A 16,688-nucleotide genomic window follows, 5' to 3' on the forward strand; every position below is an offset into this window, starting at 1 on the left:
CCACAGACCTATTCTGAGCCCTAAATGTGGGAATCACGGCCTAAAACCAAGGATTTTGTCAGAAGCACTATCCAGACAACTTTGTTCCCTAGCCAAATTCCCTTCTCCCAACTTCTGCTCCTAGGACACCCTTAAAACTGGCCAGGATATAGTCCATACCTGCCATCATAGCAAAATTCTTTTTTTTTCGGGGGGGTGGGGGGGCGTTGTTTTTCGAGACAGGGTTTCTCTGTAGTTTTTGGAGCCTGTCCTGGAGCTAGCTCTTGCAGACCAGGCCGGCCTCAAACTCACAGAGATCCGCCTGCCTCTGCCTCCCGAGTGCTGGGATTAAAGGCGTGCGCTACCACGGCCTCTCCCAAGAAACTAGTCTTTGGTTTACATTTACTATTCATTAATCACTAAACTTAACTTTAAGCTCTTAAGAATGACTGAGCGCAAAGAAACCATTTCAGAGACTACAAAATAAAAAAAAAAAAAAAAAAGGCCACCAAAGCAGTAAATATTTCAGAAACACTGTTTACAATAAAAGAGCATTGCCACAATGGACAAACCAAGCTGATGAAACCATCAACTGCTGTATTTCAGCACACAGCCTGCAGGCAGGTAGCACTGACCCACACTGGTGGTCACACCAGGAACACTGCAAAAGCAATGGACAGCCTGTGGGGCTAGAGAGGACACACGGCAGCAGAGGCAGAGCATGGGAAATGCTTACCAGTTTGAAGTCTTGGATGCTGCAGATGAAATATGGTGTGTTTGGTCGCCGACTCTCGATATACACACAGTCTTTAAAAGAAAAAGAAATTTTTTTAAAAGCTGGCATTTATCTTTAAAGAACCAAATACAGGGGCCATAGATCACTGCATACATAAAGATCTAGGTAAATGTATATAAACAAATCAATAATAAAGCAAACCCCTTTTAATAGTAAAAACAAAGCTTTCCTATGGGTGATGTTAAATTATAGATAACATTAAGGTGAAGGTTTTTTCTGAACATCCTTCGGATAATTTAAAAAACTTAATAAAAGTTTGAATGATTCTGTTCAGGGAAAGGAAACTCTACAAAAACTATCGATATCCAGACAGGGAAATTTAGATAAAGTAATTACTAAAGATTATCCATCAAGACAGGCATGGTGGCACTTGCCTGTAACTCGAGTCCAGTGAAAGGGAGTTTATACACTTGAAGATAAATCAAAATTATTTTAGATAGACATTCTTATGTCTTCACAAACAGAAACAGCTTTGCCATACGCTACTTCATTTTCAATAAATATTTTGTGAGGAAGTAGATATCTGGAAAGACCAGCTTGAACATGCTACTACAATAAACTTTTCACCTATATCATAAAGAAGAATGAAAACTAATCTACTCACCTCTGGGTAATTTATTGTTAAATATGTTTTGGGCTGTAATGAAAACCAAGGCAGCCAATCAAAGGTGGAAGAAGTAAACCAAGTTATTGTTTTAATAGACCTCTTTCAGAAAGAACAGACCACTTCCCTGAGTTACATCTCATATGGCATGGTTGGGCAATTACTTTGATTCACAGTCCACAGCTGAAGTGTAAAAGGCTGCTTTTTAAAACTGTCTGTAAAACCCAGTTTTTTAAGAGAAGCGATGAGTTTTTAGGAAAATACTATCCACAGAACAGAACGGAAGTCGAGGTATTACACACCAAGAAGCAAGAGTTTCCCAGCTATGGAATTTGGGAAGCAGGAGAGCAAGGCCGGCAATGCAAATGCCACCCATCACAACCTTCCCAGCCCTGCAAAATGTGCACAGGAGCAACAACCAGCTCTGACAATGTGAAGAAAGCCTACTTCATCTACACATTCACTAAAGCCAAGACAGAAAGGACTCACAACTTGGACTCAAGTCCCACTCAGAAAATAGTAAAGACACTTCAGGTTGGATCACAAAGACAGCCTCTCAAATAGATGTATCTATCATCTATCTATATCCTTCCTGAAAACTTTCTATACAACATGAGGGTCACTGTACCCAGAAGCCATTTCAGGAAGAGAAGAGATACAAATCCATCAAGGTACCGGAATTCCCCTGACTTCTCAGATGTGGACAATGAGTCCATGAAGCCATGCACCCAACTCGATTAAGGATGAGTTAGCCTTGAGCTGTGCATCTTGTTTCAGGGTCCCAGATGATGACTGACACTGCTTCTACATTTAGGCATCATCCATCTAACACATTAATCATCTCAAATGACAAGCTAGAGAACCTCTTCACACCATGGCTAATATTTCTCTTCATAACCCTTGTTTATTATTAAAGTAAAAAAAAAATAAAAGAAAGATAACTCTCCACACAAAAACCTGGAGCTCTAGTCAGGCACAGTGGCATGGCTCACAGCACTGCAATCCTAGGGCTCAGCAAGAGAGACTAACAAGTTGGAGAGCAGCTTGGATTACAAGCCTGTCTCAAAATTAAAATTAAGAAAAAAATTTAAAATTAGTCTAAATTTAATACAATTTTGGAATGGCCCCAAAATTCTTAATTTCCATGTTGTAGCCCTGTTGTACACAGCTCTAGTAGTCCAAACCTCCAGTTAGCAATTGCATACTCACTAGCCTGAGCACAGAGCAGTCCATGTGCTTTCTTCTTCCTATCCCCACGAAAAACCATACTTTCTTTATATTAAGCTACTTGTTCACTGCCTTAAAAAGACACGTCACCTCTTTAGTGGATAGAGTTCAATGTTCCCCAAACCTCCTCCCCTAGGCTACATCTAAATAAAATACCAATTCCCCTGTCCAGTCTGTGCCAGCCACACCCTTTCTTTATTCTACATGTTCTGACAGCTTACAACTAATTCTAAGGTGGAGGCAGAGGGAATACATTCCCATGGCTCCTCTGCAAAAAAAGGATAAGAACAGCTCCCTTCTTCAAATGATCCCAGCAATTCACATTACCGTATGTCCCATTACTTGGCAGTCAGATTGCCCACATCGCCATCATCTCCAGAGCTCTGAAAATAGTACAACAGCAATCCCCGTGTCCACCACGGACGACTGCCATAGGTGTGCTCGAAATCAGACAAACCTCAATTAAGTAACAGGTGTGGAAAATGAGGCCTGGCTACCAGTCTGATGGTTTTAACAGAGAGAGGCTTTGTATATCTTTTTATAATTAACAGAGTCACTTTTAACATAAACCCTCTCACACTGAAAGATAAACTACTATGAACTCATACACTAATAAACTTCCATTGTCAAGTGTGGTGCACATCATTATAGCACTAGAGAGATGGGGGGCGGGGAGATCAGGAGTTCAAGGCCAGTCATGGACTACACAGTGAGTCCAAGACTAGTCAGCCCCACATGAAATCCTGTTTCAATAACTAACTCCCACAGCCCACCCTCAAGCTTTCTAGAGAAAGAAGCCGGGCAGTGGTGGCACGCGCCTTTAATCCCAGCACTCGGGAGGCAGAGGCAGACAGATCTCTGTGAGTTCAAGGCCAGCCTGGTCTACAAGAGCTAGTTCCAGGACAGGCTCCAAAAGCTGCAGAGAAACCCTGTCTTGAAAAAACCAAAAAGGAAAAAAAGGAGGAGGAGGAGGAGGAGGAGGAGGAGGAGGAGGAGGAGGAGGAGGAGGAGGAGGAGGAGGAGGAGGAGGAGGAGGAGGAGGAGGAGGAGGAGGAGGAGGAGGAGAAAAATACCCTGCATTCTGATACACCTGAACTTAAGAAAATGTTCTTCTATAAACACACCAAGGTGTCAGTGCTAAGAGAAGAGGCACTGGGGACGAATGGCAGCTGCTGACACCTGTTTCTTATCTGACTGGACCTGACTAAAGAAAGCTGCCTGAGGGAAAAGCTACCACTTGAGGGAAGAACCTGGAACCGGGATCTGTGGAATTACCACACTTACTTATTAATGCCTTTTCCCTACATATAAGCTATCTCTTTTTATTTAAACAATTACCATGGCAATCTAAACTGATTGCAAGCTGTGAATTTACATAATGATTTCAATATACAAAGCTGGTACCTGTAAAATCTATGGTTGTGTCAAAAATATCAAAATTTTAAACATGTATGAAAGGGCAGATAAGCTCACTATGAAAGTAGGTGACAAAACAGATTCCTTTGATATAAGAATAATAAATCATCGAGAAGATCTTGAGTCATGCGCGCTAAATATTTTTTCAAGATGTGTCAAATTTATCAAGCAGGGAGGGGAAAATGTACTGTCTTGATCAGTTTTGGCTAATGATTGTTTTAAATAAAATATGAAGCATTACTCCAGTTAACTTTTTCTTCCTACAAAACAGGATGATCTGTTTTAAGAAAATACACTCTAGGAAATAATTTGGAATTCAAGTCTCACAGGAAATAATTTTTCTTTTATTGCCCTTATGGTTATCTCACCTTGCCCCACCCCCAAAAAGAGGTTAAATTGAGGCCAAATAGTCATTAGAAGTATTTTCTCTCTGGTCTCATTAACCAAGCAGCTTATTTAAACTGGTTTATATAAATGTTTATAGCTAGCATAAAACCATTTATTTTATTTGTAGATCTGTCTCTGTTTGTTTCTGCAGTCCTTGGGGTCTAACCTAGGGCCTTATCCACGCTAGACATTCCCAGTTCCAAAGCAGTTCACTTGAAACGCCAAAGTTAAGAACAATGTCACAGCGCAGCTGCAATGTGTGCCCAGTAATCTTCTAAAGTCAAAATGATTTGGCAAGACTGTCATGCAACTTACTGCTGCACAGCTTATCTGAAGCTGGTTATAAGGCTCATGTTAGTCAGCTGAACTGATAATCTGCAGACTGACAACACAATGCTCACTGCAGACACCTTTTGTTTTTAAATAGTAAAGCACTTCTTTGGAAGCAGCAGCTTTAAAGGGCAGAGCAGACAGAGCAGTTCATTAAACGCACAATGCACGTTTTCAAAATCACCACAGGAAAGCAGACGTTTACCAGATTGAGTCCACAGTTGCTGTGGAGCAAATACACATTGTTTTAATATTAAAATCAGCATGCCTGAAATGGCCAGAAAAAAATGAATGAAGCTATTTCCATCACCCTCAATTATTCTGCACAACACGTGATAACCAATGCTTTATTTTAGCAAGGATGTCTGAGAATGAGATCAGAATATGTTCTGAGTCTTACACTCTTAACACTGAGCCTCGGCGCATGGTGTCACTTCAAATGCTTGTGAACAGGAGCACCAAAACCCATGATTTGGGAGATGATACTGAACAGGGATATTTCTGGCTGTTTCTCATAACCTCGACATAGCTTTGTGTCTAAGAATCAATGCTGCCATCTGCAAACAGAGCCCTCGCTGAGCGGAGGGAGGAAGCCAGCCAAATGTGAAGGCAAATTCTCCAGGCAAAGAAAAGCCTCTGCTTTTTGTAACCCTCAGCAAATCAGCAGGTTTATGTAAATAGAGCAGTGAAGCAAGTTCCTCAAGGGTAAAAATCATAGCCTGCCACATCAGGCAGTCTGTCATCGTGAAACACAAAGCACCTATCAGCATTTTTCCTGACAGTTTCCCCCCCAAGCAGAGTGGACACTTACTTCACCCCCTAATTTAGTAAGCGGATCTGGGAGCCCTGGCATTAAAGCTGCAGTCACAATGTGTGGACCATATTCAGCCACCACTCTGCCCCATAAAGAATTCCCCCATCACTGTGTTTCCACTATTAATCCTTGAAATGCTCTCTCGTCCCCTTGCAAAGAACAGCACTGCCACTCTAATAGAATTTCAAAAAGAAACCCTTTCCATGTGAACAAAGCCTTTCTCACAAAGAGATTTGCAGAGGCACAGCTGGGTAGCCCCGCAGTGAACATGGGAAGCTGACCTTCAGACTTCTCTGTTCTTCCATTTCTCCTCCATGCTATTCCTCTATCCCTGACACTCAAACCATCCAACAAGGTAACTGTTAGTCGGTAAAATGTTGCAAAATTAAGTCCACAAGTATCCCTCTAGTTAATACAAAGGTCTGCCAATTCCAATGTGGAGTGTGTGTGTGTGTGTGTGTGTGTGTGTGTGTGTAATATGCACCTGTATAAAGTCATGCCTGCCTACATATGTGGTGTGAATGCCAGAGGAGCTCCACCTTGAGACAATGTCTCTCCTGAACCTGGAGCTAGGCTTGTTAGAAACAACACTAAAATCCAGATGCCAGGATTCCATACCAGAAGCACTGGCAGACTGTGGGCCTCTAGCAAACAGTCTCATCTCTACCATCACCATCTTCAACACAGCCAACGGCAGCCACACTATTCACTCTCACCTTAACATGATCAGCAGTCTGCAGAGCAGACGCCCAGAGCGTCTATGAGAAGCAAATAAAGGAAGACATGAAGACAGGAGTCACATGAGACCCTCCCAGAACACTAAAAAGAAAGATGAAACATTATTTCACAAAATGGCAAGTGGAGACAGGCTGCCTATCACCTTTTTGCTAGACAAGAGATACTAACAATGTCTGGGAACAGTGGAGAGCTTCAAAAGGAGAAAGAACACCTTCCCTCCCTGCCCCTTAGCTTTTGATTTGATTCTGTCAACTGTTACCAAATCTGAGGGCATTATCTTAAAAAGTATAAACTCAGTAGAAAAATGCCCCATGCATAATAAATCTGGCTCCATTCTCTTCAAACTTCATGATAACTGAATCTATATGGTGAAATGTCTATCAGTTCTAAGTAATGCTACAAAGCTTGCATGGGCTCTTATCTAAACACAGAATAGCATGGTGGGAAGAAATGGCAAAGAAGAATACAACAAACTAAAGAAACTGTTTTCAAATTTAGAGATGTCTCTTTTGTAGCTGTCAGAAAATTTTCCAGTACACCAATATCTCTAAGACTGGGCTGGGGAGATAGCTCAGTTGGTAAAGTGCTTGCCTGGCAAGCACAAGGGCCAGAATTTAATTATCTTGTAAAAACCAAGGCACAGTGAAGCATTCTTGTAATCCAGCACCTTGAAAATGGGTCTCAGTCAACCTAGCCTACTTGAAGACAAATGAGAAACCCTATTTCAAAAAAACAAAATGAACAGTGCCTGAGGTGTGGCACCCAAAGTTGTCCTCTGGCCTCTAAATACGAGCGAACACATACATAGTCCCCTCCCTCACTCCCTCCCCCTGCCCCTATGTTTAAAGGCTGGCCCTAGACAGCTACGACTCAGTTCAGGAAGTACTGCTGTGTTTTGGAATAGCTGCAGCCCCCATCCCACATCAGTCATACACTGACTGGGTGTAAAACTGGATAAAACAAGGAAAAGCAGTAGAAAGCATACCATGCTGACATCCTAAATATTAACTATGACTTAACACTTGCATTACCAAAGCAAAGAGCAATGTAAGCGCTCATCTCCATAACTTACTATGAAAATGTTCCTTACAACCTGTCATGAACACTTACTATGAAAATGATTCTGACCAATTCAACTTCCAAACTCCAGTTAAGTCATTTTTCAGAATCTATTACTGTTTTGGAGTATTTTGTATTTTATAGCATTTGTATCATTTAGAAAAGACATTTAATCTAAGAAAGAAATTTTATTTTTAAAATTGGGAATGAATCTGAGGGCTTAGCAGTAGAACACCTGCCTGGCATGCAGGAGTCCATGAAGCTCTGGGTTCTATCTGCAGCACCACTGCAGGGACCACAGGTCCAGCAGCCCACTTAGCTAGAGAAGCAGGAGTCACAGCACATGAGGCCCTGGCTACCCATGCCCACATCTTGCAGTACACTGTACCTGACTGTCCTATTCCAGTTCAATGGCTCATACAAAAACAAAACACTGAAGGCAGAAAAAAAAAAAATCTGTTCTACAGGGCCAGTGAGACGGCTCAGCAGGTACAAGCACGTCCCATGTAAGCCTGGCGAATTAACTTCAATGCCCAGAGCCCAAAATGGAAGGAGAGAAACAATTCCCGAAAGCTGTCCCTAATATCCAATGCCTTACTAGACACATAAAACAAGTCAAATTCTGATATTAAAATGACTATTAAGCTGGACATGTTTGATTTACTAATAGAAACATTGACACATCTCCCCCCCCCCCCCAAGACAGGGTTTCTCTGTGGTTTGGGAGCCTGTCCTGGAACTAGCTCTTGTAGACCAGGCTGGTCTCGAACTCACAGAGATCCGCCTGCCTCTGCCTCCCAAGTGCTGAGATTAAAGGTGTGTGCCACCACCCGGCTCATTGACACATCTTAAACTCAAGGACTGAAAGTGAACTAGGCTGGGTGTGGGGGCACATGTTTATAATCCGATAACTTGGGAAGTTGAGACAGGAGATCACAACTTTGAAACCAGTATGAAGCATAGTGGAACCAGAGAGGGGGTTGCTGAATACAGAGCTCAGTCACAGAATGTTTGTCTAGAACATACCAGATTCTAGGATTCATCCCCAACACACACAAATACACATACACACAAAGGTGGAACCAAGTAAAATCATGTCCACTTAGGAACCAGTGCAGTAGTGCTATGACCAGAGTTCACAGGAAGATGATCAGTGACAGGCAGGCCTGTAAGAGGACTCTTCTCTCCCTACACAGCTGACAACAAACTGCTTTGCTGATCGGCAGGTGTCACTCTGCAAGGCAGATTTCAAGCGAGGCTGCTAGCTGCTCTCCACAAAGCAACGCCAGGGGAACCCCAGCCTTGCACAAAGTGCTTCAAAGCAATTTTGTAGTGCTCCCTGGAAATACACAGGGGAACTCAGTGCCAGCACTATCTTATTTAGCAAATGATTTTATTATAAGCCAGTATCAGAGTAAATCCATTTTCTTTCCAGGTTTTCTGCTACTATTTAATGGAGTGTCAGTACAATTTAGATTTCATCTATTTATACTCATTCAAGCCTGCCTCATGATTGTACAGCAAATGAAACATATTTCTATTCAACAGAATTAATGACAGTTAATTGTAATCTGCAGTTCCCAATTTTGTAAAAGCAACTGTTTCATAGTTCAAAAAAAAAATCAAACTACAAAATTTCCCATACCAATTATTCTTTTATACTATTTTAAATGATTTATTTTTAAAATGATTCATTTATTTTTATGTGCATTGATGTTTTGCTTGCATGTATTTCTGTGTGACAGTGTCAGATCCCTGGAGCTGCAGTTAGACAGTTGTGAGCTACCATGTGGGTGCTGGAAATTGAATCTGGGTCCTCTGGAAGAGCAGATAATGCTCTTAACCACTTAGTCTGCCCAGCGGTGGTGGCGCACGCCTTTAATCCCAGCACTCGGGAGGCAGAGGCAGGTGGATCTCTGTGAGTTCGAGGCCAGCCTGGTCTACAAGAGCTAGTTCCAGGACAGGCACCAAAAGCTATGGAGAAAACCTGTCTCAAAAAATTTAAAAAAAAACAAAAAACAAAAAAACCACTTAGTCATCACTCTTACCCCTCTTTTGTACTTTTTAAGCACCTACATCGTAGTTCCTTATACAATAAATAAATAAAATATTCCATTCAATTTAATATTTGCCTCTAACATTCCATAACCTTAAATTGTCTATAAATCAAAGGCAGGGAAATAGAAATCATGCTGTCAGAACAGACAGACAGACACTATCATTACACTGTTTGAAGCTAGCAAAATTGAAAGTGAAATTTTTCTGCCTATCCTTTTGTCTACTACTGGGTAATGTTCTTACACATTTCAATTAATCACATGCCAAGATTAGATGAAATTGATTGGAAGCAGAGTATGTCATATAAATTTAGAGACAGAAATAAAACACTTGGCTCAGATAACCACAAGTGCCTTTTCTTTCTTCCTTTCTTTCTTTTCCATTTCTTTGGTTTTTTGAGATAGGGTTCTCTGTGTAACAGCCCTAGATATCCTAGAACTCACTCTGTAGACCAGGCTTGCCTCTAACTCACAAAAATCCTCCTGTCTCTGCCTCTGAGTTCTGCGAATTAAAGGCATACACTACCACCACCCAGCTCAAGGCCCTTTCTTGAGATTGGTCTTTCTCCTAAGCATCCTCACATCTGTGTGAAAGAAATGTATCAGATCAACATCCAGGATTTGCTGCCCACCAGGATCAGAGAATGATGAAGTGTAGTTCACAAAAAGGCAGAGGCGTGGTGGCACACACTTTCAACCCCAGTACCCAAGAGGCAGGCAGATCTCTGTGAGACTGAGACTGGTCTACAGAGAAAGTTCCTATCAGCCAGGGTTATGTTCAAAGAAACTGTCTCTCAAAAAGAAGGAAAAAGAAAAAAAAAATAGGAACAAAAGATAAGCACAGATATTTTCCCTGGGCTGGCTGGAATCTCAGCAGCTGCACTATCAGCTCTGCCCTCATAGACCAGTGTTCCTGCTGCTGATCCCAACAGAGGTGTCTAGCCTTCCTACCACACAAACCTGACCAAATTCCAGGATGCAAGACTACAATCTGCTCTACCCACCTTCAGGCTGTGACAGTCTACTGAAAGCCCATAGCTAACATGATGCTTTATTAAAACAACTGAATTTCTCACCCAGAAAATGTGGGTGGAAAGTAAGAATTTTGCCTATCCTTATATCCTCCTTTATCATACTTCTTAAAAACAAAAACTTTGTTAACATCATACACAAAGACTGTATGTACTCTTATTTTATGATCTGATTATAAAGGTGCTATTGATAGCTGACACTGAAATCATTCATTCTCTAAAGCCCACTATACTTGCAGTGGACTTCCACCTTAATCATTTGCTATAATTTATATTAACTTCCAAGAGCAATGACATCTCTCCCCCAACTCTAAACCTCTCTCTTGTTCCCTTACAGCAATGCTGTTTCCACCTATATAGTTGTGGTGTGGTTTTGTTGTTTCTGTTTTTCTTTCTGAGCCAGGTACTATATACAGGCATTTAAGAGTAGTTTAAAAATTAGTCATTTTTATATAACTGAACAAATACTGAGACCTCAGGTTTCCAATGAGTATCTTCTGCCCACCGTGGATTTCAAGTATTCTGAAGTATATGAAGAAAATATTACACATAAACAACTTGCATTCTCAGTGTCCTTGGGATGTCACATGCAGTAACTTAGTTCTATAACATCCACAACATACTCAGGCTAAATTATAAGACAGCAGGGGCTAGCTTATATGCTAATCTGTTATCTACGTGACACTTTAATAATCTAAATTAGCGGTGCTGGAGAGATGGCTTAGTGGTTAAGAGCACTGGCTGCTCTTCCAGAGGTCCTGAGTTCAATTCCCAGCAACCACATGATGGCTTAGAACCATCTTTAATGAGATCCAGTGCCCGCTTCTGGCATGCAGTCATAGATATTATATATCATTGTATATGGAATAAATAAATAAATCTTTACAGAAAATCTAAATTAGCAGAATTTGAGAAAAGCCAAAGTAATGAAATATTTAAATGCTCTTGAATCCTAAGAGATTGGAGATTTCATTTACTGTTTGAGTCACTGAATGTTCTTGAAGCCTCCTCTCCTTGCCAAAACTATATTCAACACTCTTCAATGAAGGCGTGCAGCTGCTCTGGGCCAATACGACACTTAATGAGAGCTTTGCTTTAGCATGTTCTTTTTGTAATCTGAACCTCGGAAAAGCCATGTTTTGAACATCTGCTAAAACAGAATAAATCTGAATTAAGAGAAAAATTTAAGATGTCTCCATTTTAAACAAAGCTTTAAAGCAGGTAACAGGCAAGTCTTATTAAGATTACATTTTTAGGACTGGAGAGATGGCTCAGTGGTTAAGAGCATTGCCTGCTCTTCCAAAGGTCCTGAGTTCAATTCCCAGCAACCACATAGTAGCTCACAACCATCTTTGATAAAGTCTGGTGCCCTCTTCTGGCCTGCAGACATACACACCAATAGAATATTGTATACATAATAAATAAATAAATAAATATTTTTTAAAAAGATTACATTTTTAATGCCCTGAACATTTGTGCTGTCTCACACCTCTAATACCAATACTCAAGGCAGAGGCAGAAAATTACTGTGAGTTCGAGGCTAGCCTATGCTATCTAGTGAATTCCAGGCCAGCCTGGAGTACAGTGTGAGGCCCTGCCAAAAAAAAGGGGGGGGGGGACATTAGGAGCTGGAGAGATGGCTCAGTGCTGTGGAATAGTCCTCCTGTATGTTGTGTTGCTCACATTGTTAATAAAAATCTGACTGGCCAATAGCAAGACAGGATTTTCGGGGCAGAGACCATTGGGAAGAAGAAGGGCAAAATCAAGGGGTCATGAGGAGATATAAAAGAAGCAAGCGATGAACATGCTGGGCTAAAAAAGGGTACTACTAAGTGGCAGAATGGAGATAAAAAAATATAGGTTAAGTTGTAAGAGCTATTTAGTTACAAGCCTAAACTTCCAGGAAAGGATTTAAAATTAATACTAAGTCTCTGTGTGGTTACTGGGAAGTCTGTAGTTGAGAGCACTGCCTGCTCTTCCAGAGGACCCAGGTTCGATTTCCAACACCCACACGGCAGCTCACAACTGTAACTCCTGTTCCAGGGGATACAACACCCCCACACAGACACAGATGCAGGCAAAACACCAATGTACATAAAATACAATGAAAGTAAACATTAAAACTGAATAAGAAGTCAGTAACAAACAGAATCCATAGCCTTGAGGACAATTACACTCTTCCTGTAAGGGCTGAAAAATGGGATGAATAAAAACAGTAATGTAGCTCAGCTGGTAGAGCACTTGTCTCCCAGGTATAAAGCCCTGAGTATGATCCCCAGCACCACATAAAACCTAACGTGGTGAGACACGCCAGTAATCCCAACACTCAGGACGCAGAGGAGGCTCAGAAATTCAGTCGTCCTCAGCTACAGAAGAGTTCAAAGGCCATATATACTGTAATCATTATCATATATACTGTAATCATTTCTGGGAAGAGAGTCTTGGAAAGGGGAGTCTACTCTTCCATCCTTCCAAGGAGCTTGAAAGTCAATATATGAGGGAATCTCAGATGCCACAGAGAACTGCAGCCACACAGTAGAGTAACTAAAGACACAACTAGCTGACAACTCCTGAGAGAAAACCTAGTCTCTTCAGTGCTTTACTCAAATATTTTTAAATTGCTATTAAGTAGGACACAATGTTTAAATTACAGTGATGTACAGCAACCAGAACACTGGTTTTGGGAAAACATCCTCAACTTTGTAAGAGAAATCTAGAAATATACGATTCTCCTAGAAAGGACATTTAAAAGAGAGAACACTGGCTGGGCGGTCGTGCACGCCTTTAACACCAGCACTCAGGAGGCAGAGGCAGATGGATCTCTGTGAGTTCAAAGTCAGCCTGGTCTACAGAGAGAGTGCCAGGACTGGCTCCATAGCCATAGCTACTGACGAGAAACCCTGTCTTGAAAAACCAAAATAGGGAAAAGGGGGGACGGGGAGCAGTCAAATGGAAAAAAGTTCAAATTGACTATATTCCAGCTACTCAGGAGCTGAAGGGAAGGCCTGGGTACTATAGTGATGTAGGATTCCCCTCTGTATGCTGTGAATATGTTTTATTGCCACTGGTTAATAAAGAAGCTGCTTTGGCCTATCACAGGGCAGAATATAGCTAACTGGGAAATCCAAGCAGAGATAGAGGAGGAAAGAAAGCACAGTCAGAGAGATGTCATGGAACTGCCAATGGAAGAGGCCAGAACCTTACCAGTAAACCACACTTGTGTCAATACACAGATTAATAAAAATGGGCTAATATAAGACGCAAGAACTATCTAGGAATATGCCTGAACCATCAGTCAAACAATGTTGTAATTGATATAGTTTCTATATAATTGTTCCGGTCTAGGAGGCAGGGAAACAAATATGTAGTCTCTGCCCACGCTATAGGAATACCTCTCTCCTAAAATTAAAAGAAAATTGCAATCAGAATTTTAATGAAAGAGAAATCAAATATGGTGGTTCAAAGGCTGACAGGGGAGGGTTACCATGAACGTAAGCCCATTCAGGACTACAGAATAAGGCCCTGACTCAAAACTGAGAATAAAATAAAATATAAAAAAACTATTATGTATTGAGTTGTTTATCATAATACAAGAAAACAGTTGTATAATACACATACTTTCTAGTTGATTTATTAAGAAATTTTACTCTGCCTACTGAGCCAGCTACCATACTGCATTACTGAAAAGTTAGTCCTTCAAATGGCAATAGAGAAATGTGGAGATTTAAGGGGAATTTAAATGTAGGGTGAAATGAACTGTTATGGAAGATCTATCATATATAACCTGTATTATGCTAATTAGAATGAGAATACTTTCAATTATGAAATGATAAAGATATAAAGAGTAGGTTTTTAATATACATGAAATGATATACTTAGTGAAGTGACTTCAGATGTCTAATAATTTTCATGTATTTAAAACTTTCACTCAGAAGAGTCAAATAACTAACTTAATTTCAATGGTTTTCTGATAGTAAAACTGTCTACTAAAAAAATTAACTAATTTCTTAAAAATCCACTAGAAAATTTATACTAAAATGTAGAAAAGAAGTAGAAATAGCCTTTTTTTTAAAAAAAAAAATGTTTCCAGCACTTAGGATATGTAGGTATCTCCAAGGCAAAATTTATTCATAAAAGCATTTGTTATGGAATATTTAAATCCTCAAAAAAATAAATAAATAAACAGTCCTTGTCCATGTACATTTTAAGAAACTCAACAAACATAATAAACCACCCTATTCCAGATAGCATTTTTAATTTTGTAAAGTCTAATTTTCTCAGCTGGTAGAGCTGTCAGAATAAATGGAAGACAGTATCTGGAGAGAAGACAAACACATGGTCAATACCAAACTCCAGCCAATCTCCGTCAAGAGCAGAGCCAAATCCCAGCATTTCAATTTAAATTACATTCCAACTCAAATACCATCATGCCACTCCATATAAAAACTGTTTCCTATGAAAAAGATTTTTTTTCCCTACAAAACTGAGAGTGTATGAGAAATTAAACAAGTATTCCAGCAATTTCCTCAGCTACCACACAGCAGGGCATAAATGTATGATTACAATAAAGGGAACATTTAACAATTAATTGAGCCAGCAAAAGCTGAACCTCTAGAGCTTAGGGGTTCAAACAGTTGTTCACTAAGCAAAGGGGCAGAAGATTACACATAACTGCAGGAGATCTAGTCCAATTAGACTCTAGGTAAATTCAATCTCGTTCTACTACAATTGGGGGCTGTCTGTCACAGACCAGGCGCAGTACCTGTAGGGCCCATTTGCTGCTTTTTTTTAAAACTCTTTTTGTATTATAGTTCGCTTCAAATCCCCAGCAAGGACATTGGAGCAATGGCTAGCTGTTCCTGCAGAGGACCCAGGTTCCCTCCCAGCACTCACTTGACGGCTGACAGCTATCTGTAGCCCCAGCTCTAGGCGATCTAACCCCTCTTATGGCCTCTCTGGGCACTACACTCACCTAGTGCAAGTACATATATATGCAGGCAAAACACTCACCCAGAAAATAAGAAGGAAAGATAAACCTTTAAAAAAACAAAACCAAGTTTCAAGACAGGAAATGATACCTTTCTGCCCTCTTTTAAAAAAAAAACAAAAACAAAAAAACTCCATTTCTGTAGCTTTCCCTCTTAAACAGTGGAAATTCCAGCATGCTGCAGGTGGAGCCCATCGTTCATAAGCTTGAAGGGAACCCAGTGAGCCTAGGCCATATGGGGAGGAGGTCCATTTTGTTCTGCTTTGGCTCAGCTGAAATCCTATCCAGCTACATGCAAATAACAAACACACTGAGGCCGGGCGGTGGTGGCGCACGCCTTTAATCCCAGCACTCGGGAGGCAGAGGCAGGCGGATCTCTGTGAGTTCGAGACCATCCTGGTCTACAGAGCTAGTTCCAGGACAGGCTCCAAAGCCACAGAGAAACCCTGTCTCGAAAAAAAAAAAAAACTGAGATATATATGTTGATCCTTTTTGGCTCTCAAGATAGATTCATTTTCTGCTAAAACATTAACTGAAGAAAGGCTGGGAAATACAAGCTCAGATCAGTGATTCTCAAAACTTAATACAAATTTAAGTCATCTAAAAATTTCATCAAATAAACTGACACTGATTCAGTCCCTCAGTGTGGAACCCCAAGATTCTTCATTTACAGACCAGGACTTTTTAAGAACTGAGCAACTAAGAAGAAGCAGTCACTTGACTCAACGATCTTTCCTTTATGAAATCAAAAGGACAGCTAGTTTCAAATTTTCCGGCATTTCTCCTTTTAATTCTAGTAACTTTAAATGGCAGTTTTTCTTATTTCATTTACCGTCATAGATAAAAGTCATCATTTTTACCTGATGAATATTCTTTTACATAAGCAGGATTTTAAAAACTTCCTAATACACACTAAACGAAATAATGTGAAATTTCAGTAGAAATAGAAGAAATAAAAGTTAAAGTGGTCTACAACTCAACATACATTATAATGTGATTAAGAATAGGAAATAATCCAGGCAATGATGGCGCACACCTTTAATCCCAACACTCTGGTGGATCACTGTGAGTTCCAGGTCAGCCTGGTCTACAAGAGTCAGTTCCAGGACAGGCACCACAGCTACACAGAGAAACCCTGTCTCCAAAACCAAAAATAGGGCCAGTAAAACAGATAAGCAGGTTTTAAAATCACTCACTGTTTAAGTCTGAAAACTTGAGTTTAGATCCCTGGGATCATGGACATATAATGTGACACATGAGCCT

The 16,688-nt window shown here is 40.5% G+C and overlaps 1 protein-coding gene across 10 annotated transcripts in view; it reads right to left on the minus strand.

Moving 5' to 3' along the window:
* The window catches only part of Rere (arginine-glutamic acid dipeptide repeats), a 372,816-nt gene that overhangs the window by 225,658 nt on the left and 130,470 nt on the right, over positions 1–16,688 (minus strand). For all 10 annotated transcript variants that reach the window (XM_057783759.1, XM_057783758.1, XM_057783750.1 and 7 more), the window contains exon 3: positions 716–786. In XM_057783759.1, the coding sequence (XP_057639742.1) occupies positions 716–786 (71 nt within the window). The remainder of the gene's footprint in view (positions 1–715; positions 787–16,688) is intronic.

Source organism: Chionomys nivalis, chromosome 11 (assembly GCF_950005125.1).
Source record: "Chionomys nivalis chromosome 11, mChiNiv1.1, whole genome shotgun sequence".
Classification (NCBI taxonomy): Eukaryota; Metazoa; Chordata; class Mammalia; order Rodentia; family Cricetidae; genus Chionomys; species Chionomys nivalis.